General features: G+C 48.2%; 1 protein-coding gene across 3 annotated transcripts in view; it reads left to right on the top strand.

Annotated features, from left to right (window-relative positions):
• Positions 1-21,821, top strand: part of nfrkb (nuclear factor related to kappaB binding protein) — a 108,978-nt gene that overhangs the window by 11,265 nt on the left and 75,892 nt on the right. For all 3 annotated transcript variants that reach the window (XM_067971113.1, XM_067971112.1, XM_067971111.1), the window contains exons 3-7: positions 10,705-10,906; positions 11,268-11,395; positions 12,133-12,310; positions 20,227-20,328; positions 20,571-20,644. In XM_067971113.1, the coding sequence (XP_067827214.1) occupies positions 10,705-10,906; positions 11,268-11,395; positions 12,133-12,310; positions 20,227-20,328; positions 20,571-20,644 (684 nt within the window). The remainder of the gene's footprint in view (positions 1-10,704; positions 10,907-11,267; positions 11,396-12,132; positions 12,311-20,226; positions 20,329-20,570; positions 20,645-21,821) is intronic.

Below are 21,821 nucleotides of genomic sequence, written 5' to 3'. Positions count from 1 at the left end.
GACTTCCAGAAGGCATTCAATAAGGTTTCACTTAAGAGACTATTAACAAAAGAGAGAGTGCATGGAATTGGAGGTAACCTATTGATGAGAGAAGGGAATTGGTTAGGAGGAAGGAGACAGAGAGTCGGAATAATGAGCATGTACTCTGATTGGCAGGATGTAACGAGTGATGTGGACACTGTACTGGGGGCACTTTTCACTATACTTATAAATGACTTTGATATTAAAAGAAGTTAGGGGAGTGATAGCAGGGGCACTATTACACATATATAAAAATCATTAGAAAAGGGAATAGTGCCAGAGGAAGGGCAGACAGCTAATGTGATTCCTATATTTAAAAAGGGAGATAGAACCAGTCCAGGGCTCCACAGACCAATTAGCTTAACGTCTGTGGTAGGAAAGATAAAATGGAACCTTTACTCAAAGATGTAATAGAAAAACATTTAGGAACATGGGAACAGGAGGAGGCCATTCAGCCCCTCGTGCCTGCTCCGCCATTTGATAAGATCATGGCTGATTTGTGATCTAACTCCATATACCTGCCTTTGGCCCATATCCCTTAATACCTTTGGTTGCCAAAAAGCTATCGATCTCACATTTAAATTTAGCAATTGAGCTAATATCAATTGCCATTTGCAGAAGAGAGTTCCAAACTTACCACCCTTTGTGTGTAGAAATGTTTTCTAATCTCACTCCTGAAAGGTCTGGCTCTAATTTTTGGACTGTGCCCCCTACTCCTAAAATCCCCAACCAGCAGAAATAGTTTCTCCCTATCTGGTCCTCTTAATATCTTATAAACTTCGATCAGATCACCCCTTAACCTTCTAAACTCCAGAGAATACAACCCCAATTTGTGTAATCTCTCCTCGTAACTTAACCCTTGAAGTCCGGGTATCATTCTAGTAAACCTACGCTGCACTCCCTCCAAGGCCAATATGTCCTTCCGAAGGTGCGGTGCCCAGAACTGCTCACAGTACTCCAGGTGCGGTCTAACCAGGGTTTTGTATAGCTGCAGCATAACTTCTGCCCCCTTGTACTCTAGTCCTCCAGATATAAAGGCCAACATTCCATTAGCCTTATTGATTATTTTCTGCACCTGTTCATGACACTTCAATGATCTATGTACCTGAACCCCTAAGTCCCTTTGGACATCCACTGTTTTTAACTTTTTACCATTTAGAAAGTACCCTGTTCTATCCTTTTTTGATCCAAAGTGGATGACCTCCCATTTGCCTGCATTGAATTCCATTTGCCACAGTTTTGCCCATTCACCTAATCTATCAATATCCCTTTGTAATTTTATGTTTCATCTACACTGCTTACAATGCCATCAATCTTTGTGTCATTGTCAAACTTAGATTTTTTTTTTTATTCGTTCACGGGATGTGGGCGTCGCTGGCAAGGCCAGCATTTATTGCCCATCCCTAATTGCCCTCGAGAAGGTGGTGGTGAGCCGCCTTCTTGAACCGCTGCAGTCCGTGTGGTGACGGTTCTCCCACAGTGCTGTTGGGAAGGGAGTTCCAGGATTTTGACCCAGCGACAATGAAGGAACGGCGATATATTTCCAAGTCGGGATGGTGTGTGACTTGGAGGGGAACGTGCAGGTGGTGTTGTTCCCATGCGCCTGCTGCCCTTGTCCATCTAGATGGTAGAGGTCGCAGGTTTGGGAGGTGCTGTCGAAGAAGCCTTGGCGAGTTGCTGCAGTGCATCCTGTGGATGGTGCACACTGCAGCCACAGTGCGCCGATGGTGAAGGGAGTGAATGTTTAGGGTGGTGGATGGGGTGCCAATCAAGCGGGCTGCGTTAATCTTGGATGGTGTCGAGCTTCTTGAGTGTTGTTGGAGCTGCACTCATCCAGGCAAGTGGAGAGTATTCCATCACACTCCTGACTTGTGCCTTGTAGATGGTGGAAAGGCTTTGGGGAGTCAGGAGGTGAGTCACTCGCCGCAGAATACCCAGCCTCTGACCTGCTCTCGTAGCCACAGTATTTATATGGCTGGTCCAGTTAAGTTTCTGGTCAATGGTGACCCCCAGGATGTTGATGGTGGGGGATTCGGCGATGGTAATGCCGTTGAATGTCAAGGGGAGGTGGTTAGACTCTCTCTTGTTGGAGATGGTCATTGCCTGGCACTTATCTGGCGCGAATGTTACTTGCCACTTATGAGCCCAAGCCTGGATGTTGTCCAGGTCTTGCTGCATGCAGGCTCGGACTGCTTCATTATCTGAGGGGTTGCGAATGGAACTGAACACTGTGCAGTCATCAGCGAACATCCCCATTTCTGACCTTATGATGGAGGGAAGGTCATTGATGAAGCAGCTGAAGATGGTTGGGCCTAGGACACTGCCCTGAGGAACTCCTGCAGCAATGCCCTGGGGCTGAGATGATTGGCCTCCAACAAACACTACCATCTTCCTTTGTGCTAGGTATGACTCCAGCCACTGGAGAGTTTTCCCCCTGATTCCCATTGACTTCAATTTTACTAGGGCTCCTTGGTGCCACACTCGGTCAAATGCTGCCTTGATGTCAAGGGCAGTCACTCTCACCTCACCTCTGGAATTCAGCTCTTTTGTCCATGTTTGGACCAAGGCTGTAATGAGGTCTGGAGCCGAGTGGTCCTGGCGGAACCCAAACTGAGCATCGGTGAGCAGGTTATTGGTGAGTAAGTGCCGCTTGATAGCACTGTCGACGACACCTTCCATCACTTTGCTGATGATTGAGAGTAGACTGATGGGGCGGTAATTGGCCGGATTGGATTTGTCCTGCTTTTTGTGGACAGGACGTACCTGGGCAATTTTCCACATTGTCGGGTGGATGCCAGTGTTGTAGCTGTACTGGAACAGCTTGGCTAGAGGCGCAGCTAGTTCTGGAGCACAAGTCTTCAGCACTACAGCTGGGATGTTGTCGGGGCCCATAGCCTTTGCTGTATCCAGTGCACTCAGCCGTTTCTTGATATCACGTGGAGTGAATCGAATTGGCCGAAGACTGGCTTCCGTGATGGTGGGGATATCGGGAGGAGGCTGAGATGGATTATCCACTCGGCACTTCTGGCTGAAGATGGTTGCAAACGCTATGAGATATGAGACTTTCTATGCCTTCATCTAAGTCGTTAATAAATATTGTGAATAATTGAGGCCCCAAGACCGATCCCTGCGGGACCCCACTAGTCACATCCTGCCAATGTGAGTACCTACCCATTATCCCTGCTCTCTGTCGCCTTTCGCTCAGCCAACTTCCTAACCAAGTCCGTACTTTTCCCTCGATTCCATGGGCTTCTATCTTAGCTAACAGTCTCTTGTGTGGGACCTTATTAAATGCCTTCTGGAAGTCCATATAAATAACATCCATTGACATTTCCCTGTCCACTACTTTAGTCACCTCTTCAAAAAATTCAATCAGGTTTGTCAGGCACATTTCACAAATCCATGCTGGCTCTCTCTGATTTAGAAACCGAAACTATAATAACGAATAGTCAGTATGGGTTTGAGAAGGGAAGGTCATGCTTGACCTACCTATTTGAATTCTCTGACGAAGTAACAGAGTAGACAAGGGTAATGTAGTAGATGTAATATCCTTGGATTTTCAAAAGGCCTTTGATAAGGTACCGAATTGTAGACTCAAGACTAAGGTCAGAGCATGTGGAGTCAGGGGACAAGTAGCAGAATGGATAGCAAGCTGACTACAAAACAGAAAATAGAGAGCAGGGGTTAAAGGTAGTTACTCAAACTGGCAAAAGGTGGGAAGTGGTGTTCCACAAGGATCGGTGCTGGGACCACTGTTGTTCACCGTTTACATAAACAATTTGGCTCTGGAATCGGAAGTACAATTTCAAAATTTGCGGATGACACCAAATTGGGGGTTATAGTTAGTACTGAGGAAGACTGCGACAAAATACAGGAAGGCATTAATAAACTTGCCGAATGGACGTACAATTGAAAAATGAATTTCAATATAGAAAAGTGTGAGGTGGTACATTTTGGTAGGAATACCTCTTGGAAAATAAAAGTATTATTAAGACGTGGAGAAGATGTTTCCACTTGTGGGGGAGATCAGAACTAGGGGCCATAAATATAAAATAGTCACTAATAAATCCAACAGGGAATTCAGAAGAAACTTCTTCACCCAGAGAGTGGTGAGAATGTGGAACTCGCTACCACAAGGAGTGGTTGAGACAAATAGCATAGATGCATTTAAGGGGAAGCTAGATAAACACATGAGGGAGAAAGGAACAGAAGGATATGCTGATAGGGTGGGAGGAGGCTCACATGGAGCATAAACACAGACATGGACTTGTTGGGCTGAAGGACCTGTTTCTTTGCTGTATATTCTTTGTAATTCTTTATAACGAAGGAATAGAGAGGCGTATATCCAAGTTTGCTGATAACACTAAGTTAGATGGCACAGTAAATAATGTAGATGGGAGCAGAAAGTTGCAAAGTGATGTTAATAGATAAAGTGACAGATGGGGTTCAATGTGGGAAGTGTGAGGTCATCCACTTTGGACCTAAGAAAGAAAAATCAGGGTATTTTCTAAATGGCGAAAAACTATGAACTGTGGAGGGGCAAAGAGAGATTATGGGGTCCAGGCACAGAAATCACTAAAAGCTAGTGGACAGGTACAAAAAATAATTAAAATGGCTAATTGAATGTTGGCCTTTACCTCAAAGGGGCTGGAATACAAAGGTTGAAAGTCACGTTAGTTATATAAAGCTCTGGTCAGAACCAATTTAGAGTAATGTGTTCAGTTCTGGGCATCGCACCTCGGCCTTGGAGGGGGTGCAGCGAATATTCACCAGAATGATACCAGGGCTAAAAGGCTTAAATTATGAGGGCAGGCTGCATAGACTAGGGTTGTATTAGAATCATAGAAAGGTTACAGCACGGAAGGAGGCCATTCGGCCCATCGAGTCTGTGCCAGCTCTATGCGAGGGCAATCCAGCTCGTCCCACTCCCCCGCCCTATGCCTGTAGCCCTGCAATTTTTTCCCTTTCAAGTACTTATCCAGTTCCCTTTTGAAAGCCACGTTTGAATCTGCCTCCACCACCCCCTCAAGTAGTGCATTCCAGATCCCAACCACTCGCTGTGTTTAAAAAAAAAATTTTTTCCTCATATCACCTTTGGTTCTTTTGCCAGTCACCTTTAAATCTATGACCTCTGGTTTTTGACCCTTCCACCAATGGGAACAGTTTCTCTCTATTCTGTCTAGCCCCTTCATGATTTTGAATACCTCTGTCAAATCTCCTTTCAACTTTCTCTGTCCAAGAAGAACAACCCCAGTTTCTCCAGTCTATCCACGTGACCAAAGCCCCTCATCAGTGGAATCATTCTAGTAAATCTTTTCTGCACCCTCTCTAAGGCCTTCACATCTTCCCTAAAGTGTGGTGCCGAGAATTGGACACACTGATCCAGTTGTGGTCCAGGTATAAAGGTTCATCATGATTTCTTTCCTTTTGTACTCTGAATCTATTTATAAAGCCCTGGATCCCGTATGCTTTTTTAACCACTTTCTCAACCTGCCCTGCCACCTTCAATGATTTGTGTACATATAGCCCCAGATCTCTCTGTTCCTGTACCCATTTTGGAATTGTGCCCTTTAGTTTATATTGTCTCTCCTCGTTCTTCCTACCGAAATGTATCACTTCGCATTTTTCTGTGTTAAATTTCATCTGCCACGTGTCCGCCCATTCCACCAGCCTGTCTACATCCTCTTGCAGTCTATCACTATCCTCCTCACTGTTCACTACATTCCAAGGTTTGTGTCATCTGCAAATTTTGAAATTGTGCCCTGTACACCCAAGTCCAAGTCATTAATATATATCAAGAAAAGCAGTGGCCCCAGCACCGACCCCTGGGGAACACCAGTGTACACCTCCCTCCAGTCCGAAAAACAACCGTTCAGCACTACTCTCTGTTTCCTATCACTTAGCCAATTTCGTATCCATGCTGCCACTGCCCCCTTTATTCCATGGGCTTCAACTTTGATGACAAGCCTATTATGCGGCACTTATCAAATGCCTTTTGAAAGTTCATATACACCACATCAACCGCATTGCCCTCATCTACCCTCTCTGTTACCTTATCACAAAACTCAATCAAGTTAGTTAAACATGATTTGCCTTTAACAAATCCGTGCTGGCTTTCCCTAATCAATCCACACTTGTCCAAGTGACTGCTAATTCTGTCCCGGATTATCGTTTCTAAAAGTTTCCCCACCACTGAGGTTAAACTGACTTGCCTGTGGTTGCTGGGTTTATCCTTACACCCTTCTTTGAACAAGGGTGTAACATTTGCAATTCTCCAGTCCTCTGGCACCTCCCCCTATTTATGGATTTTTGGAAGATTATGGCCAATTTCCACCTTTACTTCCCTCAGCAACCTAAGATGCATCCCATCCGGACCAGGTGACTTATCTACTTTAAAATCAGCTAGACTTTCTAGTACTTCTTCTTTATCAATTATTAGCCCATCCAGAGTCTGAACTACATTTTCCTTTACTGAGAGTCTGGCACCATCTTCCTTGGTAAAGACAGATGCAAAGTACTCGTTAAGTACCTCAGCCATGCCCTCTGCCTCCATGAGTAGATCTCCTTTTTGGTCCCTAATCGGCCCCACCCCTCCTCTTACTACCCGTTTGCTATTTATATGCCTGTAGAAGACTTTTGGATTCCCTTTTATGTTGGCCCCCAGTTTGTTCTCGTACTGTCTCTTTGCCCCTCTTATTTCCTTTTTCACTTCCCCTCTGAACTTTCTTTATTCAGCCTGGTTCTTATTAAACCTGACCTCTGTCATATGCCCCTTTTTTTCTGCTTTATCTTACTCTCTGTCTCTTTTGTCCTCCAGGGAGCTCTGTCTTTAATTGCAGTACTTTTCTCCCTCATGGGAAATTACCCAGACTGTACCCAAACCATCTTCTCCTTAAAGGCTGCCCATTGTTCAATTACAATATTCCCATGAGTATATAAGATTAAGGGGTGATCTAATTGAAGTGTTTATGATGATTAAAGGATTTGATAGGGGAGATAGAGAGAAACTATTTCTTCTGGTGGGGGAGTCCAGAACAAGGGGGCATAAGCTTAAAATTAGAGCTAGGCTGTTCAGGGGTGATGTCAGGAAGCACTTCTTCACACAAAGGTGAGTGGAAATCTGGAACTCTGTCCCCCATAAAGCTGTTGAGGCTGGGGGACAATTGCAAATTTCAAAACTGAGATTGATAGATTTTTTTTTTAGGCAAGGGTATTAAGGATTGCAGAACCAAGGCCAGTAAATGGAGTTAAGGTGCAGATCAGCCATGATCTAATTGAGTGACGGAACAGGTTCAAGGGGCTGAATGGCCTTCTCCTGTTCCTAGATACAAAGACCAAAGTAATAAATTGGAAAAAAAGCCAACTTTGCTGAATGATCAGGTAACAAAAACATCTAGAAATGGAGAATAGAATAAAAACATTGTCAGCATGGATTTCTAAAAGGAAGGTCTTGTATGACCAGCCTTATTGAATTCTTTGAAGAAATATCAGGCACGATCAGTGCAGTGGATGTGGTATACTTGGACTTTCTGAAGGCCTTTATAAGGTGCCACATAAGAGACTCCTGACAAAGGTCAGAGTATGTGGAGTCAGGGGCCTGCTAGCGGAATGAATTGAGAGATGGCTACAAAACAGCAACAGAGACTGGGAGTTAAAGGAGGCTCCTCAGACTGACAAGTGGGAAGTGGTGTCCTGCAGGGGTCGGTGCCAGGACCGCCGTTGTTCACCGGGGGGTCGGTGCCGGGACCGCCGTTGTTCACCGGGGGGGTCGGTGCCGGGACCGCCGTTGTTCACCGGGGGGTCGGTGCCGGGACCGCCGTTGTTCACCGGGGGGTCGGTGCCGGGACCGCCGTTGTTCACCGGGGGGTCGGTGCCGGGACCGCCGTTGTTCACCAGGGGGGTCAGTGCCGGGACCGCCGTTGTTCACCGGGGGGTCGGTGCCAGGACCGCCGTTGTTCACCGGGGGGTCGGTGCAGGGACCGCCGTTGTTCACCGGGGGGTCGGTGCCGGGACCGCCGTTGTTCACCGGGGGGTCGGTGCAGGGACCGCCGTTGTTCACCGGGGGGGTCGGTGCCGGGACCGCCGTTGTTCACCGGGGGGGTCGGTGCCGGGACCGCCGTTGTTCAAGGGGGGTCGGTGCCGGGACCGCCGTTGTTCAAGGGGGGTCGGTGCCGGGACCGCCGTTGTTCAAGGGGGGTCGGTGCCGGGACCGCCGTTGTTCAAGGGGGGTCGGTGCCGGGACCGCCGTTGTTCGCCGGGGGGGGTTGGTGCCGGGACCGCCGTTGTTCACCGGGGGGTCGGTGCCGGGACCGCCGTTGTTCACCGGGGGGTCGGTGCCGGGACCGCCGTTGTTCACCGGGGGGGTCGGTGCCGGGACCGCCGTTGTTCACCGGGGGTGGTCGGTGCCAGGACCGCCGTTGTTCACCGGGGGGGGGCGGTGCCGGGACCGCCGTTGTTCACCGGGGGGGGGGGGTCGGTGCCGGGACCGCCGTTGTTCACCGAGGGGGGGTCGGTGCCGGGACCGCCGTTGTTCACCGGGGGGGCGGTGCCGGGACCGCCGTTGTTCACCGGGGGGGGGGGGGGGCGGTGCCGGGACCGCCGTTGTTCACCATGTACACAATTGATTTGGACTGAGGAATTGGAGGTGTGGTGTTGAAATTTGTGGATTATACTGAGGGGGGGAGCGGTATAGGTAATAATATGGAGGACTGCATCAAGATACCGGAAGACATAAACAGGCTTGCAGAGTGGTGGATAAATGGGAAATTAAATTCAGTATAGTGAATTGTGAGGTGGTTTATTTTGGCTGGAGGAATAAGGAGGCCATTTGGAAGGTAAGAAACTCTACCAGCATTGACTATTTGGGCTGAATGGCCTGTTTCTGTGCTGTAGATCTTGTGTAATTCTATTCTATGGAATTCGCTGCCCAAATTGGTGGTAGAGGCAGGGACCCTCAACTCTTTTGAAAAGTACCTGGACCTGCACCTAAAGTGTTGTAAGCTGCAGGGCTACAGACTGAGTGCTGGAAGGTGGAATTAGAATGGACACCTGGTTGTTCTTCGAGCTGGCACAGACACGATGGGCCGAATGGCCCCCTTCTGTGCTCTATCTTTTCTGTGGTTCTATGATTGATCACTGACTGTCTGACCAATATTGTCCAGTCTAAACAGGCTCAGGCAGGGCATTGAAAAACCTTGGGTTTTTTTCGATTATCAAAATGACCCAGCAGCAATTCCCAAAACTTGACTCTGCAATTTAGAACTGAAACAGTGGTCACTAGGTTTTTGATGTACAGAATTGTTGTATTGTATTTTGTTTAAATTAAGTCAGTTGTCTGGTCTCACTCTCGCCTCTGAGTCAGAAGGTTGTGGGTTCAAGTCCCACTCCAGAGACTTGAGCACAAAATCCAGGCTGACACCCCAGTGCCGTACTGAGGGATGAGACTTGAAACCGAGGCCTTGCCTGCCCCCTCGGGTGGACGTAAAAGATCCCATGGCATCATTCGAAGAGGAGCAGGGGAATTCTCCCGGTGTCAGTAAAACAGATTATCTGGCCTTTTATATCATTGCTGTTTGTGGGGCCTTGCTGTGTGCAAATTGGCTGTTACATTACCCTTTTTACAACAATAACTACACTTCAAAATTTGGCTCTAAATAGCTTTGGGACGTCCTGAGCTTGCTATATAAATGTACAGTCTCATTTTCTTTAAAATAAGACAGAAGTAATAAACCTGCATTGTTGGACTCAACTCCAACTCCAGGAAGTTGATCCAGGAATTCAGACCACACGGCTTCTGTTTTGACCAAACCTGTATAACACGACACAAAGATCGGTCGCTGAAAGTAGAGGCTGCCTCTTGTTCAGCTGATACTATGGTTTGAAGACACTGGCCCCTGTTCGAGGTTGATGTTTGTTCCCCCCTCTAGGAGATCTGTGTCTCTGCTTTCCTCAGTTTAAGCAGTTAACTCATCCCTTCACTAACGTTTCGATGCCTCAAAAATGATCAGATTTCTAAGCCAGTGTAAGTGGACAGCTGGGTGCAGAAGTGTCAGTATAACTTAGCAGTTTGGGGATAACTGAATGAATAGTTTGATTTCCTCTTGTCACAGTTGAGGGTGATTTGAAAGTAAGAAGCTGCCTTAAAGCTTATCATATAATATCCTTGAGAAACCAGGATGTGACTATCTGCCCATGCTCTTTTAGTGTGTATGCTCCGTGCCAACTGGACATGAGGGAGCTTTCAGTAAATGCAATGCTATAAGCTCGCAACAATCGTACCAGCGCCGATTACAGAAACTCCCTCACCTTTTCCTTTAGGCAAAAAGTGTTAAGTTCTCTCATCCTTCACTGTAATTTTTTAGTGGTGAATCTTTTCCCATTTTCCAGTCTGCGGCTCTGGATCCGTTTGCAGATCCTTCGGAGTGGCTGGTGTGGAAAATAGAAATGAAGAAGAAATGGTGTTGGTTGTATTAAACTCCACTGTCGGGGCATGGTTAGGAGAGCTTTACCCATTTGCCAGCCTGTGCTGTGCCTGACCTGGGCTCACTTCAGGCTGGCACTGGGTGCAGAAGTGGAAATGTGTTCCATTCGACAGAAATTCAGCAACAGTTTTTGGGGAATCTGCTGGTATCTTTGACCAGGGCATGGCCTGCAAATACTGAGATTTAACTCTTTGTCCCATAGCCTGATATCATCTTTGAGGTGGTGAGCCGCAACACCTGGGACGAGGTCCTGTCTCAGTCCCAGAGGGATCACTTGAGGAAGTTTCTTCCACAGTTCACTGAGGATAACCTGGAGCGACAGGACAGCATCATCACAGGGCTCTTCAACGGAGAAAACTTCCGCTTCGGGAATCCTCTGTACATCGCTCAGAAACTCTTCCGAGGTAAATTCCTGCAGATTGCTGGGGCACCTTGTGAGCATACAGCTGGTTACAAGGACTTTGTGCTTTACTTAACAACAGAAATTAATGGGAAGGAGTTTGATCCTTTGGAATTCTATAGAAAGGGGGTGAATGAGAAGGTTTGGTTCTTTGAAATTCTGTACGATGTGAGTGAATAGGAAGCATCTTTCATCCATTGGGATTCTGTAGGATTGGACTGAATGGAAGGAGTTTGTTCCATTGAACTTCGGTTTAAGGGGATTGAATTAAAATGTGAAAAAGTTGACTGTGCTCCACTGGGGTGGAAGGATTTTATTTGTTGGTTGCACTGTTCATGTTTCTGATGATTGTCTTTTGTCTGCAGACGGCCACTTTAACCCGGAAGTGGTTAAGTACAGGCGGCTGTGCATGAAATCGCAGTATAAGCGGTACCTGTACTCGCAGCAGCAGTACTTTCACAAGCTGCTCAAACAGATCCTCGTCTCCAGAAAGGTAGGAGTGACTCCACACAGGGTGAGCTTGTTCAGGGAGGAGCTGAATATGTGGCTGCCCGAGGTGTACAAGTGTTGGGTTTGGGGGCTGATTGCTGGGGTGTGAGACCTGTAGGTAGCGGGACTCATGCTATTTTAAATGACACACTCAAAACTTGATTGAGACTCTGGGGTGAAAATTTGGGTCACGGGGTGGGGATGTGAAGGTTGGGGTGTGGGGGGGGTGGTGTTAGACAGTTAATACATCAGATAACTCAGGGAATTAACTAATTATTGTGACACTTGTGATGAAGCACTGAAGGAGTCTATCCATAACGTGCTTCACGGTAAATAAGGGGACAAGAACTCTGGAGCAGAGGAAAATGGAGCAGATCCCAGAATAATGAAAGGGTAGAGTGGAGTGGAGCGGAGGTGTAGTGAGGCCCTGTCGGGTGAGGACGGGTGAGATTGGGGTGTTGGGAGGAACGTGGTGGGGAGGGGAAGTGACCGAGGCATTGCTGGCTATTGAGACAAGCAGAGAGACTGTACGGACCTGAGTGGAGGAGTTGGTAAAGTGCTTCATTAAACACTGGTCATGAAGCAGAGCTGGAAGCTGGGACCGACTTCTGATGAGAAGGAAATTAGCCCCACAGATTGAGTGCTTTAGGACTGTGCCCGTTGCTCTCAACCTGAACTTCCCACCTGCTGTAACATCACATAAAACCATGGAGTGTCTCTGTTCATTGGCTGATGTTTCAGGAGTTGCTGGAGCTGGCGAGGAAGAGTGGTCCTGACCTGACCCTGAAGCGGAAATATCACGCAATCTCCACCCAGAAGGAGAAGGAGGAGGAGAGGCGAGCGCACAGACGGTATGAGAAGATCCTGCGAGAGGTCAAGGAGGAGTGTGAAGATAACAGCATCTCATCTGATGAGGAAGGTGAGAACTCTTATGGCTGATGGGCTGGCTCACTTCAAGAGAGCCAGCTGCAGTCCAGCCAGGTAAAGTGCCGGGTAAGGGTCACGGGGTCTGGGTCAGTCGACCTACCCACCGCATCCTTTCAAGGACAAGGGTTTCTTCCTGTGATTCTGTGCCCAGAACTGTACACAGCATTCCAGATGGGGTCAGTCCAACGGTACCGGTACAATCTCTTCAGACTTGTGCTCTAGTCCTCCGCTAACACAGCCCAGCATTTGAGGACGGAAGGAAAGTTCAGGATGACAAAGGCCCATTGAACCCCATCTCTCCAGTACCCCAACTCTTCCCATTGAAGCCCATCTCTCCAGAACCCCGACTCTTCCCATTGAACCCCATCTCTCCAGTACCCCAACTCTTCCCATTGAAGCCCATCTCTCCAGAACCCCGACTCTTCCCATTGAAGCCCATCTCTCCAGTACTCCTCTTGAAGCCGATCTCTTATTTTCATTCATTCATGGAATGTGGGTGTCGCTGGTAAGGCCAGTATTTATTGCCCATCCCTAATTGAGAAGATGGTGATGAGCACCTTTTTAAACTGCTAAAGTCCGTGTGGTGAAGGTTCTTCCACAGTGCTGTTAGGAAGGGAGTTCCAGGTTTTTGAAGTTAAGATGAAGGAACGGCGATATATTTCCAAGTTGGGTTGGTGTGTGATTTGGAGGGGAATGCGCAGGTGGTGTTGTTCCCATGTACCTGCTGCCCTTGTCCTTCTAGGTGGTAGAGATCATGGGTCTGGGAGGTGCTGTCGAAGAAGCCTTGGCGAGTTGCTGCAGTGCATCCTGTGGATGGTACACACTGCAGCCACGGTGCGCCGGTGGTGAAGGGAGTGAATGTTTAGGGTGATGGATGGGGTACAAATCTAGCGAGCTGCTTTGTCCTGGATGGTGTCGAGCTTCTTGAGTGTTGTTGGAGCTGCACTCATCCAGGCAAGTGGAGAGTATTCCGTCACACTCCTGACTTGTGCCTTGTAGATGGTGGAAAGGCTTTGGGGAGTCAGGAGGTGAGTCACTTGCCACAGAATACCCAGCCTCTGACATGCTTTTGTAACCACAGTATTTATGTGGCTGGTCCAGTTAAGTTTCTGGTCAATGGTGACCCCCAGGATGTTGATGGTACGGGCTTCGGCAATGGTAATGCCATTGAATGTCAAGGGGAGGTGGTTAGACTCTCTCTTGTTGGAGATGGTCATTGCCTGGCACTTGTGTGGCGCAAATGTTACTTGCCACTTATCAGCCCAAGCCTGGATGTTGTCCAGGTCTTGCTGCATGCGGGCACGGACTGCTTCATTATCTGAGGGGTTGCGAATGGAGCTGGATACTGTGCAATCATCAGCGAATAGCCTCACTTCTGACTTATGATGAAATAGCTGAAGATGGTTGAGCCTTGTCATTACCTGTGACTTTATCGTGTGTATCCCTTAGTGGCCTCTCCCTATCCTGATTTTTATTTTGTTATTTATGTGACTGTAGAATACTTCACTATTTCTTTTTATATTTCTTGATGATTTAATTTTGTAGTTTCTCTTGGCCTTCCTAATTGTTTTTACTTCTTTGCTAACCTTTTCATATTTCCTTTTAATCATCCTCTCCTTTGTTGTCTGTATACTTAATAGTAAGCCTTTTTCATAGGAACAGGAGGGGAGACCATTCAGCCCCTCAAATCTGTTCAACCATTCAGTTAGATCATGGCTGATCTGTATCTTAACTCCATTTACCCGTCTTGGTTCCGTAACACTTAATACCCTCGCCTAACAAAAATCTATCAATCTCAGTTTTGAAATTTTCAGTTGACCCCCCTCACCTCTCCCCAGCCTCAACAGCGTTTTGGGGGAGAGAGTTCCAGATTTCCACTCCCTTTTGTGTGAAGAAGTGCTTCCTGACATCACCCCTGAATGGCCTAGATCTGATTTTAAGGTTATACCCCCTTATTCTGGACTCCCCCACCAGAGGAAATAGTTTCTCTCTATCTCCCCTATCAAATCCTTTATCCATCTTAAACACTTCAATTAGATCACCGCTTAATATACTCATGGGAATACAAGCCCAGTCCATGCAACCTGTACTCGTAATTTAACCCTTTTAGCCCTGGTATCATTCTGGTGAATCTGCCTGCACCCCCTCTGAGGCCAATATATCTGTTCTGAGGTGCGATGCCCAGAACTGAACACAGTCTCCAGATGGGGTCTGACCAGAGCTTTATATAAACTGTAACATAACTTCCACCCCTTTGTATTCAGCCGTCTTGAGATAAAGGCCAACGTTCCATTAGCCGTTTTAATTATTTTTTGTACCAGTCCACTAGCTTTTAGTGATTTCTGTACTTGGACCCCTAAATTTCTGCTCTTCTACAGTTCCTAGTTTCTCACCATTTAAGAAAATATTCTGATTTTTCTTTCTTGGGTCCAAAGTGGATGTCCTGACACTTTCCCACATTAAACTCCATCTGCCACAGTTTTGTCCACTCACTTAATCTATCAATGTCCCTTTGCACCGTTCTGCTCCCATCTACACTATGTGCTGTGCCACCTAACTTGGTGTCGTCAGCAAACTTAGATACACGGCTCTCTGTTCCATCATCCAAGTCATTTATAAACATCGGGAATAACTGAGGCTCCAGTACAGATCCCTGGGGGACACCACTAGTCACATCCTCTCAATATGAGTACAGACCCATTATCCCTACTCTCTGTCTCCTACCTCCGAACCAATTCCCTACCCGTGTCAATAGGTTGCTTCCAATTCCACACTCTTTTATTTTTGTTAATAGTCTCTTGTGTGGAACCTTATTGAATGCCTTCTGGAAGTCCATATAAACAACATCCACAGACACTTCCTCATCTACCACCTTAGTTACCACCTCAAAAAATTCAACTAGATTTGTTTGACATGACTTACCCTTTACAAATCCATGCTGGCTCTCTCTAATTAGATCATATTTGTCCAAGTGCTCAGTCACTCGGTCCCTAATAACAGATTCCAGTAACTTCCCCACGATAGACTGATAGGCCTATAATTTCCTAGTTTGTTTCTGCTACACCTCCTAAATAATGAAGTGACATTCGCACTTTTCCAATCCAAGGAGAGAGTTTTGCAAGATCAAGAGGTTACACACCTGCTCCCCCACCTGGTCGGGCCGCTCTCTCCACCCCCCCCCCCCCCCCCCCCCCCCAACTGGAGTGATTATTGCCACCAGCTAGTGCACGCGCATTGTCGGTCACCAACTGTCCTCGCTGCCCGGACTGGAGGCCAAGCACCAAACATGCAGCCGATGCAGGTAGTCATAAAGGGGTAGACCAGGAGAGCAGAGGCCAGAGGAAAGGGAGAAGGGCCGTGGGTGGGTTGGACAGAAGCAGGGGAAAGCACAGAAAGCAGAAGCAGGAGAAGAGGGGAGCAGAGTTGGGGGTGGGGGGAGGGGAGCGAATGTGATCCAGATCTAAGGGGTGGTAAGAGAGGGAGAACATGGTCCAGGCGGTGAGATGAATCACATTCTCCCCCACCCCCACCCTATTCCTGTTAAACCTAGATCACATTCTCCCCCCGTTAGACCTGGATCTCCCTCCCCACCCCCCATCTGAGCATGAATGGCAGCGAGTTGATTTCTCGGAAAGCCCTGCGCATGTGCGGCAAATGAGCTCATCGGACGCAGTGTCACTATTCACTTTGTGATGTAAAAGGTGACCCCCTCCCCACCTCCACTTTCCACCCACCACCCAGGACAACCCATGGCCCACACACGATGCCCCATCAATCACTGCAGCTCTCTCCCACAGTGTTTAGTTTGACGGAGTGATTAGTGACAGTGTGCGTACTTCCGGTTTTCGATCGATGCCTGACGTCCTCCTGCACCTGTGCCGGGACACACAATGACATCACTCTCGGCGCATGCTAAAAAGCCGGGGTCCGCGAGTGACCTCACTTCCAATGACGTCTCCCTCACCCGTTCTCGTTGAATGAAATGCGGCCTCACTGAACCAACCTTGCAGCTCAAATTGTGTAAAATAGTCAATGCTGTGGATTTGTCAAATTCAGCCTCACAGAGAAACGGCTACAGCCCACCCCCATTATCTTGCAGTGCCCGTTCATCGGGCCACGTATTTGAAGGGGCCCACAAGTCAATTGCTGGGTTGGCCTGGCGTGGAGTGTTTTCAGAGCCAAGTGAGGTGGGAGGCTGCTCAATGTGGAGGCCTCATTCCTCCAGAGGACAGGAGTTTGGTGGGAGGTTTTATCCGATCATGCTGATAGCATTCGACAAGGTTCCACACAAGAGACTGTTAACAAAAATGAGAGAACATGGAATTGGAGGCAACCTATTGGCTCGCCCTCCACACCTGTCTCCGAACCTGGACATCAGTTTGTCGATGCTCCAAGCTGACGCCACCTGATCTAGGTCAACTTTATCCCACCACAGGACCTCTAACTTTAACTTTGGACTCCCTCCTATTGTCTCCTCTCTCTTCCCTGTTTATTACCAGGACATGTCTATCCTAATCTTGCTTTGTAAGCTGTGCAAGATGGGGTTGGGGGGTAAAATATTAGCATGGATAGAGATTTGGTTAATGGACAAAAAACAGAGAGTAGGGATAAACGGGTCATTTTCAGGTTGGCAGGCTGTAGCTAGTGGGGTACCGCAAGGATTGATGCTTGCCCCGCCTTGACGGCTGTGAGGCCCTTATCACCAAATCACACTTTGGTCTATCGCCCAACTCCTGTCACCTTCTCCTTTAAGCGAATCATAGAATGGTTACAGCACAGAAGGAGGCCATTCGGCCCATCGAGCCCATGCCGGCTTTTGTAAGAGCAATCCAGTTAGTCCCATTCCCCACTCTTCCCCCTTAACCCGACAAAATTTTTCCCTTCAAGTATTTATCCAATTCCTTTTTGAAAGCCATGATTGAGTCTGCTTCCACCACCCTTTCAGGCAGCGCATTCCAGATCATAATTACTCCGCCATGCCCTCTGCCTCCGTACGTAAATCTCCTTTTTGGTCCCTTATCGCCCTGCCCCCCCTCTTAGTACCCGTTACCTGTTTACTATTTATATGCCCATAGAAGACTTTGGATTCCCTTTTATGTTGGCCGCCAGTCTATTCTCATACTCTCTCTTTGCCCCTCTTATTTCCTTTTTCACTTTTTGTCTTTACTTTCAGCCTGGTTCTCACTTGTATTATCAACCTCACATCTGTCATAGGCCCCCTTTTTCTGCTTCATCTTACTCACCTCTTTCGTCATCCAGGGAGCTCTGGCTTTAATTGTCCTACCTTTCTCCCTCGTGGGAATGTACCTAGACTGTACCCGAACCATCTCCTCTTTAAAGGCCGCCCATTGTTAAATTACAGTTTTGCCTGCCAATCTTTGATTCCAATTTACCCGGGCCAGATCTGTTCTCAACCTCCTGAAATTGGCCCTCCTCCAATTAAGTGTTTTTACTCCGGATTGCTGCCTGTCCTTTTCCATAACTAATCTAAACCTTATGATACTATGATCACTGTTCCCTAAATGTTCACCCACTGACATTTGCTCCACTTGACCCACCTCATTCCCCAGAACCAGATCCAGCAATGCCTCCTTCCTCGTTGGGCCCGAAACAAACTGATCAAGAAACTTCTCCTGAAATTACTTCAGAAATTCCTCCCCCTCTTTGCCCTTTACACTATTACTATCCCAGTCTATGTTAGAAATAAAATACAGAAAATGTTGGAAAAGCTCAGCAAGCCAGGCAGCATCTGTGGAGAAAGAAACAGAGTTAACGTTTCATGTTGAAGACCTTTTGCCAGTCTGTTAGGATCATTGAAGTCCCCCATTATCACTACTCTATGGCTCTTGCACCTCTCTGTAATTTCCATGAAAATTTGCTCCTCTATATCCTTCCCACTAGTTGGTGGCCTATGGAATACACCCAGTCGTGTAATGGAGCCTCTATTGATTCTTAACTCTAACCAAATAGATTCTGTCCTTGACCCCTCCAGGACATCCTCTCTCTCCAGCACTGCAATATTCTCCTTAACCAATACTGCCACCATCCCCCCTCCTTTTTTTCCTTCCCTATCTTTCCTGAACACCTTGTATCCAGGAATATTTAGTACACAATTCTGCCCTTTTTTGAGCCAGGTCTCCGTTATCACCACGACATCATATTCCCATGTGGCTATTTACGCCTGCAGCTCACCGACCTTGTTTACCGCGCTTCATGCATTTACACACATGCACTGCAAACCTGTCTTAGACCTTCTCGTATTCTCTCTGATCACACCTAATACTGCACTATTTCTTACTCTAGTGCTATCTGTCTCTTCCCAATCCTTTGTGCACCTTGTTTCTCCTTTCTAATGCTACATCCTGGTGACCATCCCCCTGCCAAATTAGTTTAAACCCTGCCCCACAGCGCAAGAGAACCTCCCCACGAGGACATTGCTCCAGCTCTGTTAAGGTGGAACCCTTCCATCTTGTACAGGTCCCTCCTGCCCCAACACTGGTCCCATTGCCCCAAGAATCTAAAGCCCTCCCTCTTGCACCATGTCTGTAGCCCCGCATTAACCTGCCTTATCTTCTTATTTCTGTACTCACTAGCGCGAGGCACTGAGAGTAATCCAGAGATTACTACCTTTGAGGTCCTGCTTTTTAACTTCCTCCCTAGCTCCTGAAACTCTGACCGCAGGACCTCATCCCCTTTCTTATGTTGTTGGTTCCCACATGGACCATGACTTCTGGCTGTTTCCCATGCCCCCACCCCCCGCAGAATATTCTGCACACTCTCTGTGATGTCCTTTACCCTGGCACCATGCAGGACTCAAGTCGGCATTCACAGAAATGCCTGTCTATCCCCCACCCCAACTATCGAATTCCCTATGGCTGCTATATTTCTACACTTCACTGTGCCCCCATGGTGCCATGCTCAGGACTGCACTCCTTCGAGGTGTCGTCACCCTCACTGGTACCGGTTTGAGAGTGTGACACACCCAGAGGATTCCTGCACTGCCAGCCTCTTCCTACCCTTTCGGATGGCCACCCACTTGCTATCCTGAACTCTCTGTGGCTGCGGGGTGACCACCTCCTGGAACGTACGATCCAGGAAACCTTCAGCCTCCCTCATGCTCTGCAGTGACTCCAGCCGCCCCTCAGAAACCCTCAGTTTGAGCTCAAGCAACTGGAGGCATTTCCTGCACACGTGGCCCTGCCCTCCAGGACACATGAAGCGTCCTGTAGTTCCCACATGGTGCAGACAGTGGATCTCAGCTGCCAGTCCATTATATCACCTTGGTGAGAATCTCACCCTCTCACTTCTCCTTTAAAATCCTCGTTCTCTACCGCCCACGCAAGTACCACACCAAGTTTCTCACCGAAATATCTTCACTGCTTTCCTCCCTCAGCCTCTGCACCGAGCGACTTCTCATCGTTGGTGATTTCCATCTCATCCATCCATCTCAACTTATCTGCTCTCTCTCCTCTGAGTTCACTGCTCTCCTATCCTCCCTTAATCTCTCCCTCCATAGAATCTCCCCGACTCTCATTCACGCCCACCCCCTCGACCTTGCCACCTCACGTGGCCTCTCTACTCCCATCGTGTCAATCACGGATAAGACCATCTCTGATCACTTCCTTGTATCCCTCTACACCCACATCCCCCTTTCCCCTCCCAGTCCCACTTCCTTCTGTGTCCGCCCCTGGAAAGAAAACTTCCCCAGGTCACTTACGGTTGGGTGGTACGCCCTCTGTCCCTCCCTGGCACGGTTGGGTGGCACGCCCTCTGTCCCTCCCTGGCACAGTCGGGTTTGATAGCTATGGAAATGGTGGTAAGTCCATCTACTGAACAATAAATTTGTAATCTAACAGAATGCACTGTCCTCTCTGATCTTGTGACATGTCACATGTCTTTGTATTGTAGAGATGTGTACCTGGCTCCCTAGTTCTCCAACACACCCTACAAGTCCCAGTGTGGCCCTGAGAGCGGTGCCAACCCTCTCCACGCAGGACATGAAGACAGTCGGTAAGTACAATACTTCCTCGTTCCTTCACCCCATGAACCCTCAGATCGGTTGCTGAAACCTGCTTCAGATAATTCTTGCTGCACTTCTTCCTGCTGAATGTGATGCTGTCAAGAAATGAGGATGTTAGAGAGTGTGAGAGAGTCAGGCGTCGCCTTGTGATTGATTGGTGTGTGGGTGAGGTGGAGTCAGTGAGGGTGTGAATGGCCAGGAATAGAATCTCTCATCACTCTTTGTGTTCCAGATAAACCTGAACTGGGTGATGAAGAGTTGAAGATAATGTTGAGGAAACACCTTGAAAAGCGAAGGCAGCAGCCGGTGAGCCGAGGTGTTGAGAATGTGGTGTTCTCCCCGGGTTTATTGGTTTTATGTAGCTCAGCATGGCCTGTTGGCACAAGCACATTCCATTGGAACGGGGTTGGCCCCCACCCATGACTGTGGTGTGATCCATACTGAGCGGAAGACCCCCGCTTTGATCCTTGGCTAATGCTGGGCGAGGTGATCGCAGGCAGCGGAGGCTCCGAAGTTCTGGGTTCAGGAGTGAGATATTTCCGCCAGATCATTATCCATTGACTCCTGCTGGAAGGCGTATGTGCAGCTAGGGTCAGGATTGGCTGCGGACCTCCATGGACTAAGAGCTTGCCAATGCTCACTGTGTAGGCCCGTGTGAAGATTGGCCGCTTGGATAAGTTTGCTGGTGTTTGGGAACACCTGTTGGTCAGTATCCCGGAATAGGTCACTGTTGGGGGGGCGGGGGTGAAGGGACGAGGAGTTCTCCATTCTGAGTGTCTGATGTTAGCTGGAGAATCTGGATGAGGTGGTGAGAGGAGACCAGACCAGATCAGACCCGATCTACTCCCCTTCAGTGAGTGAAGGACAATGGAAAATCTGTTGCACGGGGACAGTGACGGGAAGAGATCACCTTCCCACCATCACCGCTGGGGAGCCGTGCACTGTAGAGATCTGAAGTGCAGAAAGTGATTGAACCTTCCTCCTCTTGCCCAGTTCTGTATGTAGATCAAGGCCTTTAGCAGCCACATGGTTGATCCTTCCCTACTGCTTGAGGGCTTGTACTGACTCCATGTGGAACTGTGAACTGCCAGACAAGCTGAGCTCTCTGCAGACCTGATGACAAGATCATTGTGGAGACTGGCCCAACACTGCTCCCGTGGAAGAGGGGCTGATCAGAGCAGAGAGAGAGATTGGCTCAGGACCTCACACTGAGGGCTGATACAGCGCAGGGTGCCACACGTTACAGTTAGCACCACTCCAGCCTCAAATACACAGTGGTACCGGGGCCCATAGGCCCCAGCAGTCAGTGTGTAACGTATCAAGCTGGAGCACGTGCACACATTAAGACCTGACAGTGCTGCTCTGGAAATGTGTAGTCACCATGTTTGATTTGCTTTCTGTCTCAGAATTTAACACTAGCTGGAAGTCTATGGTGGAGAGGTGAGTCACATCTATTTTGATGGAGTGGAGCTGAGGAGCTTGA

Source organism: Heptranchias perlo, chromosome 33 (genome assembly GCF_035084215.1).
Source record: "Heptranchias perlo isolate sHepPer1 chromosome 33, sHepPer1.hap1, whole genome shotgun sequence".
Lineage (NCBI taxonomy): Eukaryota > Metazoa > Chordata > Chondrichthyes > Hexanchiformes > Hexanchidae > Heptranchias > Heptranchias perlo.
Note: the sequence above shows the minus strand (reverse complement) of the source record. Positions and strands in the feature narration are given on the sequence as shown.